Source organism: Calonectris borealis, chromosome 23, assembly GCF_964195595.1.
Source record: "Calonectris borealis chromosome 23, bCalBor7.hap1.2, whole genome shotgun sequence".
Taxonomy (NCBI): domain Eukaryota; kingdom Metazoa; phylum Chordata; class Aves; order Procellariiformes; family Procellariidae; genus Calonectris; species Calonectris borealis.
In genome coordinates this window covers 5208119-5235324 of record NC_134334.1, presented here as the reverse complement: position 1 = coordinate 5235324, position 27206 = coordinate 5208119, and the positions used below count along the sequence as shown (strand labels likewise).

The 27206-nt window shown below is 38.1% G+C and overlaps 1 protein-coding gene across 3 annotated transcripts in view; it reads left to right on the top strand.

The window, feature by feature from the left end:
• CLSTN1 (calsyntenin 1) overlaps positions 1-27206 on the top strand; it is a 45671-nt gene that overhangs the window by 6617 nt on the left and 11848 nt on the right. For 2 of the 3 annotated variants that reach the window (XM_075172430.1, XM_075172433.1), the window contains exons 2-9: positions 9637-9759; positions 17620-17815; positions 19884-20092; positions 21082-21231; positions 21330-21515; positions 22690-22938; positions 24463-24584; positions 26067-26229. In XM_075172430.1, the coding sequence (XP_075028531.1) occupies positions 9637-9759; positions 17620-17815; positions 19884-20092; positions 21082-21231; positions 21330-21515; positions 22690-22938; positions 24463-24584; positions 26067-26229 (1398 nt within the window). Of the gene's footprint in view, positions 1-9636; positions 9760-16152; positions 16183-17619; positions 17816-19883; positions 20093-21081; positions 21232-21329; positions 21516-22689; positions 22939-24462; positions 24585-26066; positions 26230-27206 lie in introns of all 3 variants that reach the window. The other variant, XM_075172431.1, reaches the window with a different exon arrangement.

The window sequence follows — 27206 nt, the reverse complement described above, 5'->3', positions numbered from 1 at the left end:
CGGCGGCGGTGGCGGCTCGCCCTCCGCGCTCACCTGCGCCGGGCTGCTCCCTCCACCCCCGAGACCTTCCTACCCCGAAGGTCAGTCCCCGCGCCGGCGGGCCTCAGCTGTGCGGCCGCGGGGGCCCGGCCCAGCTGCGGCGGCGGCGCTCGGTGTCGGCGGCCCGCCCGTTACATAACCGCTCCCGCGGTGCCCGAGGCGGGCAGAGGTCGTCACTTGTTGCGGGGAAGAGGGGGGGGGTTGGAGGTTACGCTGGCGAAATGCAGCGAGACCCGCCTGCCCTGTCCCGAAGGATCTGCCCGCTGGAAACGCCGCGCTCCTCAGGGCTTGGACAGGCAGCTGCGTGTGCTGGGTAGAGCCGTGACGGGGTTTGGGCTCGTGGGAGAGCCTTGGTGGCCAGCGGAATGGGAAGGGGAAATAAAACACCTCGGAGAGCCCCTGGGGAGCCAAGCCTTCAGGCTTACGTAAAGAATGCTCGTTCGGTTCTGAGCGAGAACAGACAGCTTTGCTAAACCTTAAGCGATACGGCGTTTTTAAACATTGGCCTTGTGGCTATTGATTGATCTTGTGGAGTAAAAGTATACGCATTGCAGGTCTCCTTCTGAGCAGATTTCAGTAAGAGGCTTGCAAACGCTTCCTTACCTGAAGGTTACCCCTTGCGTTGAGAATGTAATTTCTGCAAGATTTAGCTGATCATACGATGAGATTTGAGATCTTGCATTTAATTCGAATGTAGATTAGAAGTGTGGCTTTAAAATGGCTTGCAAATATATTGAAGGGAAGTTCCAGATCTTAAACAAAAACAACTCATTAAGGACACATCTTGCTGCAATTTCCCTACATAGGATCAAGAAGCTGCTGCTGTAGCAAAGTCGTCTCCTAACTGTTCAGATAGTGGCCAGAATTTACCTGGACAAGATCTCTTAAGTCCAACCTATTCGCTAGTATTCTTGGAACCATGAATTTTAATGCTTACCACACCAATACAGAAGCACAATTTCATTCCATTGCTAGGCTTTTCCGTCATTTGAAATTATGAATAAAAATGAAGATCAAAACCCCTTTCCGAGGAAAGCTAATATGTACTTGGAAATGAATGGCAAATTTAGATAGCATTACACAGGACAGCTCTGTTAGTCAGCTCTGCTGCAGTTTGTTAGAGGCTGTGCTTGTTTTCAGTCTGATCTACAGAGCTGCTGAACTGCAAGTCGTGATCTGTTAAACTTCATCACACATAACTGAGTTACAGTGTGAGGTCTGGTTTGGCTTAGTATGTGCAGTTGCTGTAGTCTTCACGACATTTTGGCTATAACAGGCCTATAGGTAGGCCTGTTAATAATGTGACATGGAGATGCATTTAGTGACAGGTAAGCCCTGGAGAACACCTGGAAAGCTGCTAGGGCAACTCACTGTCATTTCCCTGTTGTTAGGAGAAACATTTGTTTGGAAGCATTTATGGTAAACTTTCAGTTTTGTACTGTATTTTCAGTTCCTTTTTTTTTCAAGTACAGCTTCATTTTTCTCATCTGTGACTTTAAAAGTCCTTGTTACTGAGGTCGTTAAGATTTATTCTAAGTGGTGAAAACTGGTTTGTGCTTGGTTCGGTAATGTGCAGAAACGGACTGGAAAGGCTACACCAGAGTGGTGAGTTCCGTTCTCCAGTCCTGCATGTTCCTGTCGTTGGAACAGGGGAGTGAAAAGTGGTTTCTTTTGTGATGATGGAAAGAAGCCAAAATAGCTTCTGGGGGATGTGATCTTTCACAAAAGTTAGGTGTGAGCTAGCTGACCTACCATCTTCCCTGTAGTTCTGCTACAGGGTGCAAAGAGTGGTTTCAGGTTCTAAAGAGGCGTATTCCTGTCCGGCTGATGCAAAACTCTTAATTTAACTGAATTTATCTTTTAATTGGTCAAGTTGACCCAAATATTGCTAACCTTGTTGGGCTAATGTTGAGGTGGAAAAGCAGTAGTTAGCTGTGCATTCAGATAGTGTTTGTCAAAGTGAAGCAATTGGTTATTTATCAACAGCGCTGAATGGGGAGTGGAATGGAATGACTTTTCAGACGAGAAGGCAGCGCGTCTAACGGCTGCTTCTTCCATAGTTACTGACCGGGTAGAGCGATATACCTCTGTTGCCTTGGGCCCCTTCCAACTTACTGTCATTTAGGAAGGGTATTGATCAAAATAATACTATCTTGAGGAAGCTTTGCTGATCTGTGATTATTTCAGGAAGTTATCTGGTGCTATGAATGTCTTAAATCCAAACCACAAACCACTTCTCACTACCACGGTCTTGCTGCAGATATTTCTTTGACACAGTAACAGCCTTTATAGTATAGGGCTGGTGGTTAGGTTTCTATCTCCTTTTTAGAGGCAAGGAAATTTAAGACTACCCTAAAGGATTATGAAGAAACAATTTGGCTGTTTATGGGGGCTGTTGGTTTTTTTCCTCTAAGGATTTATGAAAGTAAGAGACTACCGAGAAGAAAAGAGACAGAAGTAACCAGTGCTAGACCTTTCTATGATGCGTAATGCTTGGGAAAGCATAATATACAGCCATCTGTTCAGATGCAAACAATTTTCATCTCTTTTTCTATATATATTATATAAAATAATACAGTGCTGTGGAAATTAAAATGGAGGAAAGATGGTCTGGGCAAGCATAGTTTACTTTGTCTGTTTGGAATACTATCGTGCCAGTTGCCTTCTCCCATATTATTAGACTGCAGGTTGTGCTGTCTGTGCCAAGTTACCAGGACAATTTATCAATGGAAACTTTTCTAGACTTCTACATGTATCTTTGGGGTCTTAATGTTTCTGCAGACCTGAAATGACCAGTTTCAGATTATTGCAAAGAGGTTTTTTTTAAGGAGAAGGGCAGCAGCTAGGCTCACAGGCTTCCATTTCTCCTGGAAGTTAGAAGGCTTGAAGTTAAACCTAAATCAGGCCACAGGACAGCGTAATGTGAACATCTCATCTCAAACAGATTAAATTAGAATTCTGATATTCTGGGTAAAGCGACATTTTCTGCCATGAAAATCTAAGTATCTGATAGCTTAGTGGCTCGTGGCTATGAAACTGTTCTACAGTTTCTGTAGTCACTGACGTTTTCTGAACAAAAGCACTTTTACCATTAGCCTTATCTCTCATTCTATTCAGTTGTATTCAGAGAAGTCTCTCTGAAATTTTGTTTATGATATTAAGGGGCATACGTCTTGTATCATTATCATTATTGTCAAAGACAAAAGCGATACCTCAAAATGTGGGAGAGTTTAGTAAGTCGGAAGCCTTGATCTTAAATAAATCTTGTTTTGCACTGTAATTTATTTGATTTGTACTGATTGACTCACATTGGCTTCAGTAGGGACTAAACCTCCGTAGGAGCCTTCAGAAAGGATTATTAAAAAACTCAGTGCCTTTGAAGAACTGTCCTTTGTTTATAGTATCCAGGTCTCATCTCACTTGCGTTGTATTCAGATAGAAAACAAGTTGCTGCCACTGCTCCCAGTTGGTTTCCCTGTTTTTAAATGGAGTCAACAAGTAGAGCCAGAAGTGCTGGCTATACTGAGATGATGTTTGCTGTATTTGTAAATAAGATTCCCTTTCAAGGAGTGAAGTTTATAAATATCATAACAATTAGAAAGAAAGTGATTTCCACTCTTGCACTATAATTAGCAACATTTAAGAGAACATTTATTAAATGAGTCTTTACAGTTAGAGACTTATGTTTTCTATTTTAGTGTTCTGTTTGGTTTAAAACATTTTAAATTTCACTTCAAAAATTAAGGCTTTGTTGTCTTAATCCTGTTTAGACTGTTTTGTGATGGGATGTTTTTGTGTGCTGTTTTCCCTGCAAGGCTTTTATCCAAATTGAAATTTCGTCTGTATATCCTCTGTCTAAGGTCTTTGGCGCTCTGAACATTTCTTCTGCTGCAGCTGTGGGTAATAAAAATTGCAACTAGTTTCTAATCAGTCATTTGCATGTACCTTAGTTTCAGGCTTATAGCAAAACTTCCATCTATCTTTGTACAAATAAAATCAGATTTAGGCAACTGGTTCAGTGTAGAACAGGAAGCCCTCTGTAAGTGGTGATAAACCAGAGATTTTTCCCTAGGTAAAGTATAATTTAATAAAACCTGTTGAATTCCTACAGCCATTAGTTTGAATGTGGTGTTTGGAGAATTAATGTTAATTGTACAGGCTCCAGCTGTAGTCACCTGAAAATTTATAAACGTTACCTTGTGCTCCCAAGGTGTGACAGCTGAGCCTCTGGAGCACAAATTACAAGTGCTCCTTAACTGTGGTGAAGAATCCAAGATAGAGATCTGAAATTGTGGGATGAATTTCAACCCCCTGATTTTCCTTCAACTAGGAACCATAGAGCTTAATGTTAGTGGATGCCCATGCCCTTACCCAATCCCTCTCCTAGTGCAGATTCATCCCCCTATATTTTGTTACTGCCTACAGTTTTCATGTCCCAGTAATGGAAATTGTAGTTTGCCTTGGAAACCCATACTACAGATAAGTTTCATGCTGTCAAGAAACTCAGCATTTGAGCAAAACTTGTGTTCAGTTTTATGCCATTGTTTGTACCTGGTTGTAAGACGATGATTTTTGATAAAATTCTAGATATGAGAAGACCCAATTAAATAACCAAGTGAAATATATCAGTGGTAATGAAAAGATTTATTGCAATTTGTTTATATACAAAGTTAATCCTCACCTTTTTCTAGTAGAAAATAGAGGCACAGCTCTGAATTGCAGGCTGGTGAGTCTAGGGCAGGAACAGAACACACATAATCAGGCCATGCTACACCCTTTCTTACTAAACTTTGCTTTCAGGGTGGAGAAGGCGTATTTAATTGTGTAGGTCCTTACTCTTTGGCTGAGCTGTATTTTTCTGTGGTTATATACTACATAAACTTGTTCTTTTAAAGATATTGCTTGAAATTTCATCAGAACAGTACTAAATTGTGAATATTCAAGGTAAGACATGCTTTAGAGTTTTTATTGTCTCACTGAAAGGCATGCTTGTATTCTCTTACATCAAGAAGAAGACAATTAAACAAAAGATGTACAGTAATAAAAATTTTTGTCAGACCTTCAGGACAGGAGTAGACGACTGTTTACTCAGTTCATTGAGTGCGGTTCATTTGAATTGACAGAGACTATAATTCTCTTTTTATGCAATCTCTGGATTTTTCATGAAGTCTCAAAGGTGGATTTTAGAAATGAATATTTTGTGTTTATCTCCTGTCACTAGGTTGAGCATCTAGCTTTCAAACTCTAGTACTTGTTATTGAGTTCGTTCAACGTGTTTTACCAGTTAATTCTTAAGAATTTTTGACATAAGCCATTTTGCTCTAGTTCTAAAGATACGTAGCGTGGCTAAACAACACTGTATATTAGAAGTAGTTACCCAGAAGAAAAACTATGTTCAGCTACAGTTCTTTCTGGTTGAGGTGTGTATAAATCTTCAGTTATGTAGGTGCCAGATCCCATTTAAGTCAAATGATCTTCTGACCACTTGTAAGAAGATAACGGAAGTCCTCAGAAAGGACTTTGATAAGTACATTTAATTTTAGTATGTTCGCATTCAAATACTAGAGCTGAATTAATTCTGATTGTCTTAACATTATAGCTTTTGATTAAAGTTTCCCTACTAGCCCTAAACCCCATTGCCCTGCCTACATACTCATTTACATTCATTAATTCTTTTAAACAGCAGGAAAAAGCGGCTGCTAGTTGATCTGATGGATTGTGTTCTGCAGCATCAGCCATTGCTCTTGGTGAAGCATCCTTCCTTTAAGGTACATGCCTTTTCTGCAGAACAGTCAGTAGTAGTAAAAGCTGGTCTGTTCAGTTTCGTGAGAAACTGAGCACATTTACCTACAGCAAATGGTATTTTAAAAAACAGCGTTCAAGGCACGCATCACATCAGGTACCAATTCCCTTTCCTCCTCTAGCTTAGCGGCAATTATCGTTAGATAAACCAAGTTAGGTGGCCTGTGCTCACCTTGCAGATGCATGTTCAGTCATTGCTTGGCACGACTCTAGCACGAGCTTTACAATTCAGTTTGCCACCTGGAAGAAGAGGTGTACTTAGCTGTCTTTTCAATTTTTTTGCCACTAAAAACTGAGTAGAAGTCAGCTGGCTGTGTTGCGCCAGGGTAGCTTCCCCCGCTTGACTAGATGAAATGCTAGTTGGGATTTACAACAGATTCCAGTTGAGGCGGTTACAAATAGTGTGAATATTGTATTTCAAGGAAACCAGTGTAGTTTATCCCAGTTAAATGGCAAGAGATTAACAGCTCAGGGCACTTTGTTAGTGCCAAGCTTGGAATAGGCCAGCTGTTTTGGTTTGAAATTAAGAGTCTGGCTTTGAACAACTTTCTCTGTAGATTTCAGGAGTTTTGTAACAATTAAAGAGGGAAAAAAAGTGTGAAAGGATAGAGTTCAGTCCAACATTTAATAGTATTTAAGTCAGCTGAGATCAGAATAATACTTGGTTCAATTTCGCAGTTGGTTCAAGGGAAGCAGTAATGTCTTGCTCATAAGCTGTGCCTCATATTTCAAATGCTAGCTTGAGAATTTCTTACAGTATGTGGTTATGCTAGAGTCAGTAGATCTCAAATACGGATAACGGGCCTTTCCTGAATATTCAGCAGTAAGTTTGGTGTTTTAAAATCCAGTGATGTTTAGCCTTCATAAACACAAAGGGATTTAAGCTTTATGTTTTAAAATCTGGTGATGTTTTAGCCTTCCTCAACACAAAGGGGTTTAAGCTTTATGATTTTATTGTCTACAGCACGATAAAAGGACATGACTTTGCTTTTAACTGGGCCTGTTGTTTGAAGGTTCACTAGACTCTGCAGATGCTTAGCATGCTCATAATTCTGTTCATATGTGGTTACAGTACTTCAAGCTTTTGTAGAACCCTCTACCCTACAGTAGTGGGATTTACTGTGAGTTGCTAAATTAGGAGGTTTCTCAATGCTTAAAAAAAATTGTAATCTACATTCAGAAGCATTAGAATGGAGAGGCAGTTTTTTCCTGGCATCTGTTGTAGTATTTTATACTAAGTCCTTGCAAAGACTAAGACGAACAGATGAAAAGAGACTGATACGTTCAGTTGAGGTGTAACTGTATTAGGGAAACCCTTTTCTTTAGACCAGATTTGAACTGAGAGACATGTTTCCACTGGGGACTCTCACTTTAGCAGTTATCGGCGCCTTTCCTCTGAGGGAGGAATGATGTGTTAGTCCCTTTGAGCATGACGACGTTTGTTTTAAGGCACCAAGTTCCTTGGAGGGTGCTGCAGCAATGTACTTCGCTGGGTAAATAGAACAATGTGGCTGACATTTAGCGGGCTATTTGGTATGCTGAATATTGAAAGCATGCCCATGTGAGTGTATTGAGGCAATAAAGATAGTGTTGCCATATTGAGTAAAACCACACGGCAGTAATTAAACACTGTTTGCATTAAAATAGTTTGTTGTGAGTTCTCTCTTGCTGCATTATTATGTACGAAGATATTGTATCCTGTCTAGCAGTTTGTTGCTACTAACCGGTAAAAGATTGCAGATGAAAGCATATTTGGAGAGTATTATGGTTTCCTGTATGAGTTCTCTACCTCTAGGTTGAATCATTTAAGTGTCCTTTTATCACCGTTTTTTAAATTGCCCTGGGTAAGCATATGGCAGACATCATGAATCCATTTTAGTTTGTTGGAGAGGCAGGATCCAAAAGTCTAGGTTAGCCTTACATCTCTGCCTCCTGACAGTCTGCTCATATAATTCTTTAGAGAGGTGAAATAGCAGGGCTCAACTGTGTGGTAGCGTTCTAGCTATAGTATATACTTCGCTGTGATTACACAGGTATTTATTTCAGAAGTTCTAAGTACTTGATCTCATGAAAACTGAAATCTGGGTGATGTCACCTATAGAATGCTGTTTGTACGTTTGTTATAACCTCTAGCAAAGCATTTCTTATATTTGACTCTGCATCGTTTGCTGAAGGTGACTTGGTTTTGTATGGTAAGGAGCAGTTTTTGGGCCATCTAGATGAATGTTTTCCATAGGTTCTGAGCAGCTAGATACGTACAACCTTCCAGAATTAGAGCTGGGAAAATAGTATTAATTTAAGAAGCAAGAGTATGTGGTAGCCTGGGAGGTTTTTTGAAGTAGCAGATATACATTGCCCAGAACAATTTAGGTGAAACTGGTGCATGTAGAGCCTCAGCATGAGGAGAGCTAGACCAAGAGAAACAATATGTTCAACTGTCAAGAAGAAGTAGTTGTTGCACCACATACACCGGTTCTGTGGACTATGAGCTGTATTTATCTTTGGACAGCATAACATAAAGATAAATATTTAATCATCAAGGCGCTCTCACATTGGATTGTCATGTAGTAGATGATAACCTAGTAGGTAACATGATTTTGTCTTGCATCTTCCGTGATGTACTAGAAAAAAATATTTTTGCAAGCTGGCAAGGAAAGATACTGCATTTCTTGGCAAAAAAGGAAGATGACCAGTCATCTTAAACATGCTCAAGTGATCAGTTTACAGATTCTTCTATGCAGAGTTGAAGAATGCTTTTATGGGCGATCTTCTGGTGGAGTTTCCCAGTCTCTTAAACCAACTACTAAATAAGTGATATAAAAAGTAGTCAGTATTTTACTCGGATTTCAAGGCATTCTATTAGGTGACAGAAAAGGCCTGAGATTTTGGTGCCTTCTCCCAGTAGTGTTTGAAATCTGCGTTAGGCATATGTTGGATTAAAGAGTACAAAGTACAAGTCCCCCAAACCCAGAAGGGGCTGGAGCGCTTGCGTTGCGTCTCTGCAGCCGAGGTGTGGGGCTGCGAAGCTGGTGTCTTGCCCTTTTCGATTCCCTCTCCTCTCTCTCCCTTTCTTGCATTTTGCATAGTTCCCCAGCTTCAGCAGGGCTCCTGGAGTCCTCCTTTACCTGGGATGCCGTATAAATGACTGGTAAAACTGATACGAAAGGTTCTAGGTATAGATCTTATACTGGGACAGAAATGGCTGTCACTCCCTGTTTGTTTCCTTGGCGAGTGTCCTTAGGTCTTGTGCAGAAATTAGTTAAGTTTCCTCTCTTTTTCACCTGTTCTCGTAACGGTAATGAAAAACCCATACAAGACAAAATGCTGAAACTCAAGAAGCCTTCATCTTCTGAAGAATAGTCCGCCAGCTGGGTCCCAAAGTTTCCAAGGTGGAGGGAAGTAGAGTGTAAACAAGCCCTTGGGTTTCATGTTGGCCAGTCTTTTTTCGTCTGGTGCTGAATACAGGTTTTTCTACTGTCACGCTTGGCGCTGGTGATAGCGGCTCCCCATCACTGTTACACGGTTTTTGAATTGCACTTCAGGGGCATCTCAAATCCCAGCATAGTTAAGAAACTAATTCAGATTCTCCGAGTTACTTTTGGAAAGCCTACAGGGACACTAAACTCTTCTGAACATACTTAGCCAGGATTTTGTCTCAGATTTTTCAATTTAGTAAAATGCTGATTCAGATTTAGAAAAATGAAAGAGGAAAATATTGAAAACAGTATTATAAAGCATTTTTTAAAGAAGTTGTCAGTTTCAAACATTTTGACTTTTACTTTGTTTTCCTTTTAGTTAACAAGCATAAGCCATGGATCGAAACAACCTACCATGGTATAATTACCGAAAATGACAACACGGTGCTTTTGGACCCCCCTTTAATAGCCCTGGACAAAGATGCGCCTCTGCGTTTTGCAGGTAAAGAATTCATCTGCATTTCTTTTTTAAGAAGTGGAAATGCTTTCTTGATGATGAACGCTGTGTGTTATTTAGTGTTTTCCCTAACAGTAGCATAAAGTTTCGAAGCTTTTAGACCCTAGGAAATGTTTGTGCATGGACCAGAGTTTTATTTTGTATTTACAGCTGTAAATATACAGCTGTATCCAAATATCCAAAGCAGAGAGTACTCTGTATTGCAGATATTCCATGCTGCTTTCAATTTCATGTGTATATGTTAGTGGGTTTTTTTCTTTTTTTTTTTTTTTTTGCATAGTGTCTAACCTTTTCCTCCGTCCTCTGGATTCCACATTTCACAGCATTCAGTTTGGGAGTTCTGAAACAGTTATTTTCTTATCGTTCTGAAGAGAGTTTTTGGTTTTCTTAGTGTTTTTGATTTGTGTCTTAATAGATTGAAAGCAGTATTTGGTAGATTAAGATTGTATTTCTTCTGTGCGGTATTTGGACTGAGAATTCCTGTAGAAATCTAGACTTTCTGTGATAAGCTTGCTTAACAGTTTGAGGTATTCTAAAAAACGGATTATTTATTTTGAGGTATTCTAAAAAACGGATTTATTAAAAAACTGTAATTATCTCCAAGGCTGCCTTATAAATTCAGGAAGTTCAGAGGTAATGGTAAACCTCTGAAATTCAAACTTTCTCATGTATTAGATACACATGGCAGAGGCTTTTCAGTGATCTTAACTGGAAATAAAACTGCTGTCTATGAACGAAAAACCTTTTCATTTCCAAGTGAAGATGCTTGTGCTGGGATACACAAAATCTGTTAAGGAGAGAGAGTTATAGGAAGGCTGACTGTGTACTTGGTGATTAGGAGAATATGAATCATCTCTCGCAGTTCTTAAGTGCTTTAAATGTAGGCGCTGGTAGTTTGACAGCACTGAACAGATTTTGAAAATGGCAATTTTATACCTCCTGGTGGTTAGTAGAGTTTTCCTGAGTGTTGGGTATCATGAAGCTTTAAAAAAGTACTGGCAGACTATCTTCAAATATATTGTCAAATTTGCAGGGGAAAATCCAATGTCAAAACATCGCTTTAAATGAGACTGCTTTTCCATTGTGTTGATCTAAATTGTATAAACCTGCTTTCATTTGATGAACATTTTTACTAACTGGAAGTTGTTTTATTAAACGTTTGTATAAGCATTATATCTTTTGGCTTTCAAAAACTAACAGTTCTTAAGCAGCAGCAGCACAATGGATTTAAAATAGTTATCTTAAATTCTGAGTATAGCACGCTAATGTCGTAAAGAAATTTTCCTCAATATGACTGTGTTGGAGTTGAATTGCGTAAATTTTGAATGACTGTGCTATGGGAATCTATAAAAGTATTTGTCTACCATTAAAATGGAACAGTACTTGAATCTGTCTTTGAGGAGACCAAATGTGGGAGTGGTGTTGAATCAGCGTTATCAATTCTAGTTGGTGGTGCTGTAGTCATGTCCTGGAACGGAGAATAGCGTTGTTATTGTCCAGCAGCATCTATGTGGGTGTTTAAGTGTGAGAAGCCCATTAGATCAGTGACATGTTTTCACAGCAAAACAAAGCGTTTTCAGGATTAAATGGCTGTTTCAGCCCTAACTGGTATATTCCTACTTATAAATCAAAATTATTCATGCTTCAAAAGGTTGGATATTTTAATTAACTGTGCCCCCTAGCTGAGCTGTGAAACTTCTGAACTGTCTGCAGGTTTAAAATATTTTCAATAGAGCTTTTTGCTTTATTTCAATTTTGAGCATGTCGAAACATCTTGAAACTGGTTTGTTTAAATGCTTTGTAGTACATGAACTGTGGGGCAAGTAAAAGTAATATTTCATTGCTTTGTGTGCTCCGTGCTGTGGGTAGGATCCTAAAATTCCGCTGTGCAAAAATAAGTAGGGTTATATAGACATGTATTTCTAGGGTAGTTTCTATGGTTTTACATCTGAAACGACACTCTTTTGAAAACGAAGTTTGAATATAGTCATGCCAGGTTGCCGGACGTATAGAGACCCTATGGAATCAGTCCTTTGTACCATGATTGTTACAGATCTGCTTGAGAAGACAATGACGATTCGCCTTCCTCAGTGAAACTTTTCTACGTTACAAATTGAGTCATGTTGGAATTTGATCCTAAATGGTTTTGCTGAAAAAGTGAAATAAAGGAACAGCTACGTTGTCTGTTGTATATTAGAGTAATTCGTGTCTAAAATCAGTTTAATGTCTGGAGCTCTCAGTGTGGATTTCCCCTTTACTATGCAAAAAGGAACAGAATTTTTATTGCATTTGAAACAAACAATATTGTATCTGGATGCCTTCACGTCGCTGAATGTGTTTTGTTATGAGAGTGTAACGCAGGGTCTTGCTAGCAAGGTGTTTGAAACGTTTCCCTTATGGAATGAAATGTTTCCTTGTCTTTTTGATGTGTCTGTAGTAGGGTTTTAATCCCTCTTCCCCCACCCAACCCCTAGAGAAAACCACTTCTCAGCCACAATACTTTATTTTCCCCTTACTAATCTGGGATGCAAGAAGTATTTTTGTGGGGGTTAGGAATTTTTTGGCTTAGAGAATGAATATGCATAGAGCTTTGAAAATGATCTTGCAGAATCTCTTCATTCTTTAACCCCCCACCCCGCCAAACCCACCAAGCCTTTCTGTCAGCCCCTCCCCGGAGGTGTGAGGGGTTCACGTGTTCCAGTGGGCGATGCTGATGCCGACTTTCCACGCCGCCCCGTGTTTGCTTAGGGCAGGGAGCTGTGCTGACGTCCTGTCTGCACCAGGCCTGCCTGTAATGCATGAGGGTTATAAAGAAATGATATGGAGAGAAGGTGAATGACACTGCGTAATCGTACAGAGAAAGATTTTGGTCTTGTCACATCCGATAAGTGTACAACAAATATGTTGCACAGCCGGTTGGCAAATCTAAGAGGGATTTTTATTGTGATAGGGTGTCAGCTATTTTTGCATCAAATTTAAGGCATGCATGAAGTGATGTTTTGTTTTGTACCTATCGTGCATGCAAATACAAACTGAAACGGAGTTATCACTAATTGTGAAATTTAAAATTGGTTCGCTTTTTAACAGTTTTGTATGGTACTAAGAAATACTTGTTTAGGAGACGTTCTAAACGTATTGAAATGGGAGCCTTTCCTGAAGGCTTTCCGTGATCCTCATGTAGACTGCTGCTTGGTTAGAGCTGGGAGAATATAATTCCTCTCCTTCTGTGGAATGGAAATGTAGAGGGACAGCTGACTCCAAAGTTTGAAGAGTGTCTAGTCAAATACTGTATGTCCAGTTTAAATATCTTCTGAACCTTTTTTATAACTATATCATGTAATTATTTTACATCATTATATCACAACAGTACAGAAAGAGATAAAACAGTAAAAATCAACAACGCCTTAAAATTCTACTAAATCCTTACTGTCATTTGGTTGTGCTACACTAGAAAGGAGAAGTACAGAATGCCTTTAGGATACAGGATTACTGTATGTTTTCTGGCTAACATGAGTTCCACAAACCTGTGTTACCTGTAAAATGAAATGTTTTTTCAACTGTAATTGCAGCTGACTGAAACACTGTGAAGTTCTATCCTAGTTACAGTTTATTTAGCTAAACAGTTTCCAATATATCAAACATAAACTAATTTAAAGATTGATCATCATTCTGTTTTAAGATTAGAAGAGGTAGAAATTTATTTCAGTAATGTATCTCAACTTCAGAATGAAATGAAAAAGCATTAAGCACACACAACGTAGCATGACACCTTAGGGAGCATGGTATGGGACTAAGCTTACTTAATGGCAATAAAAAAGTTCAGTGCCAAGAATTCTATAATCACAGAAGAGCCTTACCTATACTATATAAATACATGCATTTCATAACTAAGGTGAAAGTGAATATCATCCATGTATGGGAATATTAATCTGTAAATTGTCTTATTTGTCTTGAAACAGCTCTGTAACAGTCTGTAATATATTTTTGAGAAAGGAGGGGGAGCTTTACTTTTTGAAATATTTTGTACTTTAGAGAATTATTCCTTTTTGTTGCTTTTCATTGCAGAGACACTTTGAAGAAGGGAGCTTAAAAAGCCTGTTAGGTTGGGAGCTCTGCATTTGCTTATTTAGAGCACTTATAAGTAACACCATAGTTTTTATGCATTATAACTTTTTCAGCCACAAGAACCTTGTCTATGTAGTAATAAAAGGGCTTTTTGTTAATCTTACCAGTGTGTGAAGTGGAAAATCCAATTGTATTGGGCAAGTTATTGTTCTGAGAAACATCTGGCAGGAATTGAGCTATAGTACACCTCGAACTGAAGCTTTACACCTTAAATAGCATCTGGAGACACACGGATATTTACTGGAGAGCTTATTTATGTCTTATGCTCAGGATCCAAAAATATAATGCCTGAACTTCTAGCAGCCAAATTGGGGTTGGTGCCAGAGTTAAAGGTCACTTCAGATGATAAAGAACTGACCAGTTTTTAAACAGCATCCCCTTCTCCCAAATAGGTAATTGCTGCATTAATATACTTCTCCGTCTTCTCTCCATTATCAGGCTTTCTGCTTAATGTTCCCTTCCATGTATTTTTTTTCCTGTAATCTTAATGTTTCACACACGATGCTTGACTCTCAAGGTTAGAGTTACTGGAAGGGGGCAGGGAGGAGGGTGTACAGGAGGAAGAGATGCGGAATATTTAAAGGTTGCAGTTGGAATGTCACTTCTGGCTAATCAGTGGTGTCAGCCACCAATTTAAGCAGTGTAAAATTTTCTTGAATGATCCTATTGCCAAAACACATTAAAATCCGGGATTATATTTACATCCTGCGTAAGAATAGCCTGAAATAACTTATGTGGGTGCCACAAGAGGCAGCATACTTGGTGCATTAAAATAAAGAGCTGATTATAAATCTAGGGATTACCTGAAGTGAGTTTCAGGGAGAACCTAATGAGAGCTATTTCAGAAACTGCCTCCTTTTAAAATGAAGGACTACAAATCATGATACATTATAAGGTATTTTTCCTTAATTACATTTCTGCTTCAATATTAAACTGTAAATTTGCCTTTTTAAGAAAAATATTTCTCTGTAATTGTAGTGCCTCATCTCTTTTTAAGGCCACTCTAGAATGGAGGCTTGAATAACCGTGCTACTGCAAGTTGTTTGAAATATGTGAGAATTAACAGGAGATCTGCTAGAAGGGATTCTAAGGGCGCAGGTCTGCTTTGTTGCACTGGAATTCAGGTCAAAGATGATGATGATCAGGGAAAAAATAATTGGTATGTTGGATGATATGTAAAAGGTGGTAGTTTGGGGTTTTAACAAATTATGATTTCCAGGGAAGTGAAGAACAGGGTTAACTGTCTTTTCATTAGAACTGTGAAACCATTCGGCTGCCTATCAGAGTCATTTACTGCCATTGTAAAACTCAGTTATGTCTGAGATCTCCTCGTAAGCATGGAAGATCCAGGACACTGTGGAAGCCTGTCCTTTTCTGGAGTGGCAGGCTATTCTAGGGCATCCTTAGTACTGGCAGATGAATATATTCGAGTAGCTGAATCTCTTCTATTATTGTATATCTCTTCTATTATAGTATTAGAGTATTTCAGCAGTAGAATAAAATTATAGAAGCTGTTGGTTGCTTGTTTAACCTGCAAAAGCAATATGCTGGTAGGAAAATATATGGCTTCTTACATTAAAGCTGTTATGTTCATTAGGATCAGAATTTAATGTGTACATGTTTTAGTCATGAATTATGGCAATACTGTCAAGTTGAGTTTGATGTAGAATTTAAATTTTGCAAATGCTAGGTGTAATACAACCTAAACCGATAAAAATTTATGTGGAAATACAAAAATCCCATGACTATTTAAATTTTTTTTTTTCCATGGAATCAAAAGGGAATATGAAGCTTTTTAATTGTAGAAACATGGTGGTTTCAGTATAATAAATAAAAGCTTGTTTAAATTTTTTAACATGTCTTCTTTAAATAGAATAGTACAAATAAATTCTGATGAAAATTCTACTTTATGGATAGTTCTTCATCAACATGGAATTTTGAAAATATCTTCTGTTTAGCAGTTGGTAGTATTAAAAAAAAAAAGAAAGAAAGGCAAAAAAGAAAAAAACCTTTTGATAAACTTATTAAATACTTCAAAATTCTGCAAATGACAACCTGGAGTTAAAAGATTAAATCATATTTAACATAACTAAAACTCTAAAATTGGAACAGTTACAGCAAATCACCACTGGAATTTTAAACTACAATTTTTCCAAAGCTTTTCTGTGTAATGTGTGCATCTTTGCCTTTTCCTTATTTGCTCCCTTTCAACCTTTCCTGTTACTGACTTGGGTTTATCTTTTCTCCCTTTAGAGAGTTTTGAGGTGACAGTCACCAAAGAAGGTGATAAAGGGTTCTTTCTATCCCTTTTATGAATATTAACCTACTAACTTTGGTTATGAAATGGGGAATCAGCACTTAAACAGAAGATCCTGTCATGCTCTTTTGTCCCATTTATTCTCCCAGTTTTTTTCTATTTTAAAATATATTGATAAAAACTGTTATGTAACCAAACCCTTGGTTAGAAATATCTGTAAATCAGACATCCATTTGAACCATCTGGGATTATCGTACATTGCATGGACACTGAAGAAGTTGGTTTGGGGGAAAGTAGCGTTTTCTGATATTTTCACTGATAGCTTACTTTGGGACATCTTAAGTTTTTTCATATGCTTTGTAAAGTAATATTTGACTGCCAAAGCATTGTGTCACCTTCCCTGCAGTACACGTCCTTCAGCACGTACTTGAGGAGTTTAAAATCTGAACCAAATACCTTTTTTTTGAATACCTCTAGAGACGTTTACAGTAGAAGTGCATCCTTGGTACTATGATACCACTGCAACTATAATAGCAAAACAGCCTTTTATGTTGGTGTAAGAAAATCACCTTCAAACCGTAACAAGTTACCCAGGTGAAAACACAGTGTAGGTGACCAAACAGTTCATCGAGCGGCTTTTGTCAGCACAGCTAGGTGTGCCAGCCCGCGCCGCACAGCATGCTGACGGACTGGCCTAGCTGTGCCAGCGAGAGGTCTTGGGCTGTAATCTCAGGCTTAGACGTGGTTTAAAATGATGTACTAGCGACTTCTCTTGCAAGTTTGTTAGGAGGAAGGGTTTGAATAGAAAGGAAAGCCTGCTAAATCGTTCCATTTGAGAGCTTCCTTGACGAACGTATTTGGTCTGTGTTAGTAGATAGCTGTTGAAATGGATGCCTGAGAAGTTGGTATTTCTACCTTTCTCATTCAGTAGTTTATTTTGATTCCCTAATTTTAGCCAGGTACATTGCACAGGAAGACTTTGTTCTTTGATCTGTTGACAGAATTTCTGTAATTATGGTGCTGAACCTGTACTTGAAGCTTTTTCATCCCTTGACTTGTAACTGTGCATTTTAACCTTTTGCTCTGGTCAAAATAAACAAGCTGCCCAGCTATTCCCAGTAGCTTGGCATAGAAGATATTACCAGTGGCCTTGGCTGTATGCTCTCATAAGATCTACTCTTACCCTAGAGCTATCTCAAGTACTCCTGTGAAATGCCTGTCTACATTTCTCTTTTTCTCTTTTGTATTCCTGCATGAATGGATGCAAAGTAAACAAGTTGCTTGGAAGGCAGACGTATGCTTCTTTTTACTAAAGTTCCCAGAAATCACCCATTTTAAAGCACAGTGCTCTTGCTTTGTCCACAGACCCTCACAAACCCTTGGCTGCAAAATATTTCGTCATTTATTTTAAAAACGTGTAATAATTTTGACCAGTTCTAACCTCTCTTCCTTTGAATCTGTAGGTGAGATTTGTGGATTTAAAATTCACGGGCAAAATGTTCCTTTTGAAGCAGTGGTAGTGGATAAATCCACTGGTGAGGGAATAATACGCTCTAAAGAAAAGCTTGACTGTGAACTACAGAAGGACTACACGTTCACCATACAGGCCTATGACTGTGGAAAGGGACCAGATGGAGCGAATGCAAAAAAATCCCACAAGTAAGTACATCTGTGGTGGGCTGAGGGGAAGTTTGGTTTCAAGAGGTCTCCTGCTCACGGTGATTTATGGTCTGTGTATTTAGAGCAAATGTAAACCAAGTGTTAATATTGGATGACTTTCATATAATGGTAATATAAATAGCAGCAAAATGGAAATGAACTGTTTTGACATCTCTTTAGCTGTATTCTAGATGCTGCTGCTTTATCCCTTGATATCTCCGAATTTACATTAGAAAATAATGTGGAAATAGAAGCAGGAAAACTGTTGATATAAAGAGTTTGCATGGGATACCAAGCCTGGACATTGTTTCAGCATTCAGTTTCTAAAACCGAAAAACTGGTTCAAGAAGTCAATCTATATTAAACTTGACAAAATGGAAAAGAATACATGTTGCTGTCATTTCCAGACAGCCTCACCAAAAAAAGCAACATCAATAGCATAAGGTTCATCTCTGCCTAGATTAAAGAATGGGAACAAAGCAATCTTTAGCTAATCTTTATCTAAAGAAAAAACCACAATATAGAATGCTCTCTAGAAAACCCACTTGAGAATAACTATTTAACACCCTGGTGGAAACATCTGCAGAGCATGTGGAAGATTACTGTTTGTGTGAAGCAAAGAAGGGCATAAATAAGATGAGGGATAGACTAGCAGCAGTCATCTTGGTGACAAATAGAACCCTGTTACTCTATAGCTCTGTGCTTCAAATAGGCAGCAGAAAGTTGTCTCCTTAAGGATTACACTTACGGAAATCAGGTATGCCCTTAAACTCTATTTGATACTCAATTTGTCTTTTGAAGAAAGATTTCGAAGAGAAAGATGGCAACAAATGTTTTGTTGGGTTGGCTGGAATTATATTCTTTGTTCAGTTTGATAGTGTACAGTTCCTTCTCCACACTTACCTATATTTTTCTACCTGTGTTGGTTAATTGATTTTGGTTATCCAAATTCATGGCTGTGTAATGAACCAGTACAGATCTAGCAGCATGCTCTGCAACTCTTCTTTTCCCACAGCAGAATGATGGGTTTCCAAGACCTGCGCCTACAAACCACTGTTGAAATTTCCCTGCCCCATGGCTGTCTGTGTTATGTTTTTTGTGGCTGTTAACCATCTTGGAGTTTAGCTCTTAAAGTCAGGAATATAAAGTGTGTTGGGTACAGAAGGCCATTTTTTGTGGCATTTATTTAGCACATAGGTTAAATAAAACCTTAAAGTTTGTTTTTTTTTTTTATAGCGTAAGCATTAGAAAACTTTTGCTTTTATGGAAGGACTATAGTGATTGAATTCTGTATTAGTTTATGTTCCAGATACTTTCCATTATTCACCTTTTCTCCTTGGTCGTTGTCAGAAACTGCGTTATTTTCCTATTCTGTATATACCAGCAATCAGTGACAAGCATGAAAGGACAGAATCCAAGATCCAATCTGTTCAGGATTATCTAGCTAGCTATATGATGTGCTAAAGTGTGTCTTCTGCTTCTGTGATTCCTCCATTTAAATTGCCTGATCTCCCATTCCTACATCCAAGAAATAAGCCAGTTTTCACTGACTTACACAGCTCAGTACTTTATTACCAAAAGGAAGCTAATCAAATGCGCTTGACTGAGCTCTTAATCTAAGACCACCTTAACTGTCATTCTCATTCACATGACATAAAAATTGGGTGTTTATTTCAAATACTCTGACAGGAAAGAACTTGAAGGATTGTACTGTTTTAACAGAAGTAAAAGCCTATTTTGTCATAGCTGTATTTTGTTGTATTTCTGTAAAATGGCGGCAATTTAATAGTTGCAATACAAGGATTTGAGTTTTATTTGCAAATAAACAGCAATAGTAAGCAATAACCTAAAACTACACTGAAGTATATAGCAACACACTGGAAAAATATCCACTGCTTCCCTAGTTAGGGTAGTTGAGATTGTTAGTTTTACTAGTCATTGGTCGCTTCTTTCAGGGAGCTTAAATTCTGAAGGATAACTTCATCTGTAAAAGAGGGAACTGTTTTATCAGATTCCTTGCATGAATAGGAGTCTTGCAATGCAACTGACCTTTCTGTTTTATTTCCAGAGCAACAGTACATATTCAGGTGAACGATGTTAATGAGTATGCTCCTGTGTTCAAAGAGAAGTCGTACAAGGCAACAGTTATTGAAGGGAAGAGATACGACAACATCCTGAAGGTGGAAGCAGTCGATGCAGATTGTTCCCCTCAGTTCAGCCAGATCTGCAGTTACGAAATTGTAACTCCGGATGTACCTTTTGCTATTGACAAAGACGGTAAGAATACCATGCGAGATGGAGTGGGAATTACTGTAATTTGCCGCCCTAAGAATTGCACTTCAAACGGTCAGCATAGAACTACAGCAACCCTGTTTTAACCCTGTCCTACAACACAGTTAAATGGAGGTGTTCCCTTTAGCAGTTTGAATCGATAATGAAAAGTGAGATGTTTTAATGCCAATGCCATGTGCTGTCTACTGATGTAGGGAGCAGATGGTGTGTTGCATGTGTCTTGTTTCTTGTAAAATGCTTTTCAAAATAAAGGAAATATGGTAGCTGTATTATGTTTTAAACCAGCTTTTAGTAGGCTTGCTTTTTTTGCCTGTAGTTTTCTATTCTGTATTAGGATAGCTTTTGCTAATTAGCTTTCAAAAATGGGATTCCCTGTGTGTGCTTTTCACATTCGAGATGCTCATATGTGGCTCTGGAGATTACAGTATCATGGTTATTGGTCTTGAAGTGTAGTGATTTGTTTAGGTCAGTTGCTTTCCGCTGGTGATCTGTGAACCCTTCAAAATCTACAGACTACTTCTAGGGGTTCAAGCAAGCTGATTAAGCAAAGCAAAACAGTTTTTAGTGGGCTTTAGTTTGAGTTTTTGGGGGTCCACATTGCCAATGGATCATTTTCATGGGTGTGGAAATGTAAAAAAAGTTAGAGAATCCTGGCATTGTGCCAAACAACTTATATATCAGTTACTACTTATGAACAGTTTCATTTTGTGTAATATAATACACTATTAAGAGCCTGATAAGTATATACCTGCTGTTCTGTGTATGTGTAATTTATGTAATTTTTAAGGATCTGGGCCTGAAGTCTGGCATTGAAAAGTCAGATAGTGAAGGGCTGATTGACTGGCAGGCGTGTCTGTTAAAGTCTTGGTACCTGTATGAAGTACATGGGTGGTACCTGGATGCATTTAATGCAGCAATGACCCTGAGAAGGGAGTAGATATTGACGTTTGATTATTGCTTTTTTTTTGTGTCAGGTTATATAAAAAACACAGAAAAGTTAAACTATGGTAAAGAACATCAGTATAAACTGACAGTAACAGCGTATGACTGTGGGAAGAAGAGAGCTGCTGAGGATGTGTTGGTTAAAATTAGCATTAAGCCTACGTGCAAGCCTGGCTGGCAAGGTTAGTTTGATCTCCCTCCTATCTGCTTTTAGCATTTGCCAGTACCTTCAGTTAAAGATGAGAGATCTTTAATATTGTTTCTTTGGATAAATATGCAGGTTGGAGCAAAAGAATAGAATATGAGCCCGGTACTGGTTCGTTAGCTCTCTTCCCCGGTATGCGTTTGGAGACGTGCGATGAGCCAATAACCTCAATTCAAGCAACGGTTGAACTAGAAACCAACCATATCGGTAAAGGCTGTGATAGAGACACCTACTCTGAGAAATCCATTCACAGACTCTGTGGTAAGAATGCTTTCGTTAAAATAAAGTGGTCTCTCTTGCTTATTAGTTTTTCTTCGAATATCATGTTAGACCACAAATCAATGCGTGGATATGGTCTTCATTTGCATGTGGTTTCCTCCAATTTTTTGCCTAGCGGGCAATAAAAAAGTATGAAATTGGCTGAAGGTGACTTCTAAAATGATTCTCAAATGCAGTAAAGAATCCCTTTCTTCTGCCTCTCCACTAGCTTATATAGACTAATAATTTCCCTCACATGAGATTCATGTTCAAGAGCTGAAAGGATGTTATATATGTGGAAGGGTATAGCCATTAAGAGCTCTCTGTTTTTCTGAGGCATGATGGATGTGAAGGATGCATGGTGAAAAAGTAGATGTGAAAGCCAAGAAATTGTGTTTTGGAAAAAACAGTTTACTTGCATCGGTCACATTTATACCGTGCTTGCCATAGGAATAAAGGGCACATTGGCATCCACGTATGCTGCAGTTAAAGCAGCTTATGAAAAGTTTATGAATCCTTTGTAGCCAATATGGAAGAATTGAGATTACAGGACAAATTATCACTGATGATTTATGTCTTCAACTTCAGCTGAGGTTAGTTGTAAGTGTGAATACGGTGTAACCCTAGAGACCCAGGCAATTCCTAAGCTATTCCCTGATTAGGTCACTGCGACATTAATAATTTAGGCTTGAAGTGGGGAAAAAACAGCATGCCGAGTACCTGCTAGGTATCATTGCTCCTGACTATATTATTAGACCGTGATTTGGGAGGGGATGCTTGGGCAGCCCTCTTCAACTGAATGGATATTAGTCTTACAACTAGAATAGCGTCAAGAGAAAGGCATAATGCTCATGGGCCTGAGGGACAAGTGGTATTAATGTAATGGTTCCTGAGATAGAGGCAAAATAAGGTTCTACAGCTGTAGAGATAGTAAACTAAACAATTTCAATGAGATTAGTTGTCTACCCAGAAGTTAAATTTGTGGATGTCACTGGGATATTAGATGTCTGTTATTAGTGCCACATTACTTAAAAGGAGAATTGCTTGATGTGTGATGGTAGTGCATAATCCCGACAGTTGGTGCTGAAAAATTAGTGCTCAGAACAACAGTTTGGTTTGAAACTAGTGGTGATCTTTTAGTTTTCTATGTTTTTTCATTTGAGCGTCTTTATTGTAGGTGCTGCTTCTGGCACTGCTGAGCTACTTCCCCCTCCAAGTAGTGCTGCTAACTGGACAATAGGACTTCCTACTGATAATGGTCATGACAGTGACCAAGTCTTTGAGTTTAATGGCACACAAGCTGTGAAGATTCCAGATGGCGTTGTCACAGTCAATCTGAAAGAGCCCTTCATGATTTCAGTATGGATGAGGCATGGGCCTGGAACCAAAGAGAAGGAGACAATTCTGTGCAATTCAGACAAGACAGGTTTGTCAATACTTCAAATATAAGCAGTCTCATCGATTTATATTATGCATTTCTTTTTGCCATGGTAGATGACTTACTCTGGCAACGCAGTCTCCATTTTGCATCTCCAAAGATGGCCTTATTCTTGATGCTGCCTAAAATACTAAGATACATATATCGGGTTTAGTGACAGCATTTGCTACTATATCTTTTTTTTCTGGGAGGAGGTAATTTCTCTTTCTCCAGCGATGAAGTTTTTTTCACCCTGTGCATAATTTCAGTCTCTGTGAATGCTACAGACACAATCATTTTGAAGATGCTATTAATAAGAAGGAAATCTGATAATCCTGTTTCCATAATTGCTGTCTAATGGGGGTAAAAGAATTCTTGTCTGTGTTAGCTGGAGCAGTGGATTTGTTCAGTGTATTAGAAAGATACTTTATTTAAAATGCTGTAGGTTTTTCAAAGGAAACTGCTCGGAATATATTTTAAATTTTACTTGAAAATAAGAAAGATTTAACAGTGTTTGTAATATCCTAAAAGCATTTCTTTGAACGGGAGAAAAGTGACTGTCATTCAGAACCAGGTACAAATATTCTCCTCTCTTCCCTACCTTCACCCATTGCTGTTAATCAAAACCCAAAACTTTGGATTCATGGAAGTAAGTGAACTGGAGAAAAAAGGCAAATTTAAATAAAGTTTTTCCCGTTTTAAAGTACACGGGAAGCAGACCTTCAAACAAGTTTTCCTTTTTTATATCTTGGTTTGTCCTAACCACGTAATTTTTGCGACAGATAGTTTCTGGTAGTATAAATATCATTTGCCTTCATTTCAATGCTATATTTTGCGATATTGAAAGACTGGAACTAGGTTTGTTGGAGGGAGGCAATTTTGAGTATCTTGCACTGGAACAATACAATCAGATTTAATGCTGTCAGGCTGAAAGATTGATATGATTTGGGTATTTTTTCATTCCCTCTTTTCTTGACTCATCCATGCCATGGAATGGATGATGTAGCTAAGATGTTTTACTTCTTTTCCTTATTCTTACCTGTTTCTCTAGCATCTCACCTTTGTATTTACTCTAAATGATAAATCCTTTAGAGCTACGACTATATAGTTTTCTCTTAGGAAAGCATGTCCACCTGCCACCACGTGTACATGTTCCAAAACAGTAATTAAATGCGGTAGAAGCAACTCATTTCTAACAAAAAAGCTCTTCTATTTGCAAATAGAGCTCTTATTCTTTTTCTCCTGCTGACAGGTTTATGTCTGTGAGTCTTCAGTCCTATGCCTTGGTTTAGATTGGATTTGGAGATAGTCTATTTATTGTACAGTGTATTTACTCATGGGTTGTTCAAAAATGTTTGCCCTAACTATTAATACAGACATTTCTCATTCCTCTTAACATGCCTGATTTACTTCTGCATTTGTTTCTTCCTATCAGTTACTTGGGATTTATGTATGAAATTACAGAACAGGTGAATTTTGTGGAGTTCTTAAGGTTTACAGAAAATAACAATGTTGATTAAAACTCTTGTGCAGATATGAACCGGCACCACTACACACTCTATGTACACAACTGCCGGCTTGTTTTCCTCTTCCGCCAAGACCCTTCAGAGGGAAAAACATACAAACCTGCGGAATTCCACTGGAAACTAAATCAAGTAAGTTTGGAAGGACAGTTGATAAGATGTTAGAATGCAGTGAAAACCATCGGAGGCTAAAGTCCCTGATAGTATAATTGTTGATAAATACTTTTTGCAACTCCTGGCTCCTGATGTCATGTTTTATAGAACTCAACATTACTTATTTTATTTGTGATCAAGTGTCAGACATAGTTTCAGCTATACCTTTTCATCTTGAATATAAAATACTGCTTTAGTGGTTTTACTAAACCCGGTGGGAGACTCATGAAATAAAGTACAAGTCATTGTCCTGAAAGGTAGTAAAATGTGGATTTGTATGTGAAAATACAATGTCAGTCTTTTAGCTGTGATGTCAGTTATCTTCACTAAATATACTATAAGGTAGTGTGCATGAGAAAACAGGAGTTATTCCAGTTTGTTTATAGCATTAAAGTACTTCTGAGCATGCAACATTTTTGCAGATCAGAGTGTTAATAGGATAACAGAAGAACGTATCTTCTTAATCCTTTTTCACACTGAAATAAAATTTGTGACTTTTTACACATTGCAAGCAGTAGCTACAAATCGGTTTTCTTAATTAGATTTTATGCCACAAAAATAGAGGCAATAGGCCTCTGAGGGATGCAGGTAGTTTCTGCTTCCTATTTAGAGAGAGGAGTTGTCTGTTTGTATTCTTTCGGTCATGTATTCTTAATCATTATAGATTTGAAAGTGAAGGCTGTAGTAACTAATCTCTGCTTTGATCTGCAGAACTTACTGCTATGAATTCATGATGTTTATGATCATGAACAATGAGACAGAAGGGACTAAATATTTTGTGTGCTTTTCCAGCCCTCTGGATCTGAGTGATAAAATAACCCTGTATATCTGTAAATCTACGAAGGTTCTTTTAGTTGCTTTAGGTTACTATTACAGGTCTGTTTTGCCATTTACCTAAACAATGAGTTACTTTCTAATGTAGCTAACTATATCCTATTTTCTATGCAGGGCAATGTATATGGTTTTAATGGTAAAATGCCCATATATGTCCTTACGGGAAGATTGTTACTTTCAAAAACTAATCAGCTTTCACTATACATAATTCTGTCGTGGAAGACTTTTATATTCAAAATGGTTATGTTTTTCTCTAAACAGTCCCTCTCAGTAGATACAGGTCCTTTGTCAATTAATGTTGTATTGTAACAGTATTTCAGAATGTGCTTGCATGTAGAGATGTATTTTTAAATTTAAATATGCTGGTATTAGATATTATAAAAATTAAGGGAACGGAAATAGTTGCAGCTTCCTATATTGGCAATAGAAGAAAAGAAACTATTTATAAACGCTTGACAGTTTGTTTTTTTCAGATGCGTGCCATGTGTGTGAAACATAAAGTATGTCTATACGGGCTTATAGGTTGTCAGTATGTCTGCATGTATGTATATGCAAAACGTGCATCAGCTCAGTTATTCAACTGTAATTAAAAAAAAAAAAAGACTTTTTAAAACTTTCTTCACTCAGGTGTGTGACAAAGAGTGGCATCATTATGTCCTCAATGTTGAATTTCCTGCGGTAACTCTTTATGTAGACGGTGTTTCACATGATCCTTTCCCAGTGACTGAAGATTACCCACTTCATCCCTCAAAGATAGAAACGCAGCTAGTAGTTGGAGCGTGTTGGCAAGGTAACTATTTACAATTGTTAATACTTTTAATTATCTTTTTTTTTAACGCAATCTTTGTGGTTAGCCTAGAAGTACATAGCAGATCTTTTTAGTGCATGAAAGATAACTTGTTTTGTCTTTTGCAGATTATTTTTACTCCCAGCTAGTATCACATATTTCCTCTTTTAGTCATTTTTTCCATGAGTGTTTTTTTGCTCGTTGGCCGCAGGTGCATATGAAATACGAAGCTACTCAACAAGCAGCATTCCATCAAAGTGATTTTTGTGGTAACCATGGGAATATAGATAGCTTATTTTTAATAACAGTTGTGAGAGTACATTATATACTTCAGATTACTAAACAGAACACTTAATTTCAAGTAGATTGAAAAGCGTATTCTACAGAAAGTGTTCTTACAAATGGAAGCATGACCAGCAGACAATTCGGCTAAGCAACAGAGTGATGCTGTCTCTTGGATATTTTACCATTTCTGCTTATAAAAATAAACTTAGAAAGCATCTGTTTCATTGTATGCAGACTATGGCTTAAAACATGATATTCTGCAAGCTCTAAATGCTGATTCGTGTGCTTTAATACTTACAAACTACTCTTCAAAGCTTGAGAAAAAGGAGAAGAATGCATCTGAACATGGAGGCTGATGACCAGAGATCTTTGTAACAAAGCTCTCGCTTCACAGTCCTGAACTGAAATGTTTGCTTGCTGATTAAATCACACCCTAGCTGGCATACAGCTGATTGTTTTGGTCAGAGATAAAACAGTGTTAAATCATTCATGTTTTACTGTAGTTCAGAATATCGACTGTAGTTGCAGTCTGCAATAGTGCATACAGTAGCTTGTGAATGAATTACAAATGGAAAGCTTTGAGACATTTTAATCAAATTAACAGTCTTCTGTCTTATAATGTCTCTTTTCTCTTTGAGTTTTGAGGCTTTGAAGTGTGAACAAAGGTTAAATTATCAAAATATCCTCTCCATCAA